This window comes from Rhincodon typus, unplaced genomic scaffold, assembly GCF_021869965.1.
Source record: "Rhincodon typus isolate 14 unplaced genomic scaffold, sRhiTyp1.1 hic_rhity00003915, whole genome shotgun sequence".
NCBI classification, from domain to species: Eukaryota; Metazoa; Chordata; class Chondrichthyes; order Orectolobiformes; family Rhincodontidae; genus Rhincodon; species Rhincodon typus.
In genome coordinates this window covers 1-495 of record NW_025969553.1, presented here as the reverse complement: position 1 = coordinate 495, position 495 = coordinate 1, and the positions used below count along the sequence as shown (strand labels likewise).

The following is a 495-nucleotide window of genomic DNA, read 5'->3' as shown; positions in this document are numbered from 1 at the left end:
TATTTTGTAACATTTCCACAGAGAAAAATTTATAGGAGAGATCACGGGAGTAGAGTTGGATTGCTCTTTCAGAGGGCTAGTACAGTACGATGGGCTGAGTGGCTTTCTCCTGCGCTGAGTGATTCTATTCAATCAGACTCATCATGAACTTTCTCTGTTTTCTCTGCAGGAACAACATCCCAAAGTGGTTGATGATGGACCCAGCTGAGTTGGTTGTGAACGTGGTCATTTCAGCAGCCATAGTGACCTGTTGGTGTTTGATCCCACAGCCTCCGCACCTGAGCGGGTGAACATTGGAATAGTCAAGGTGCTTACCTCACAGCCCTTAGCCAGCGCAAAACCTCCTCCCAACAGGAGAACCACACTCCAGGGCAGCTTATGGTGGACAATATCCCAGCTCAGGAGTCTCTTGATAGCTCTTCCTTGTTCAGCTGGAAGGCATTATAAACACAAACAAACAATCTCACTCGAGACAGTAGGAACTGCCGATGTTGG

At 47.5% G+C, this 495-nt stretch overlaps 1 protein-coding gene across 1 annotated transcript in view; it reads right to left on the bottom strand.

Moving 5' to 3' along the window:
- The window catches only part of LOC109922792 (solute carrier family 13 member 5-like), a gene marked incomplete at its 5' end in the record, with an annotated part of 7792 nt that extends 7361 nt beyond the window's left edge, over nucleotides 1-431 (bottom strand). The window contains one exon of the mRNA XM_048593785.1: nucleotides 316-431. Coding sequence (XP_048449742.1) covers nucleotides 316-431 — 116 coding nt within the window. The remainder of the gene's footprint in view (nucleotides 1-315) is intronic.
- Between the last annotated feature and the right edge of the window lie 64 nt (nucleotides 432-495).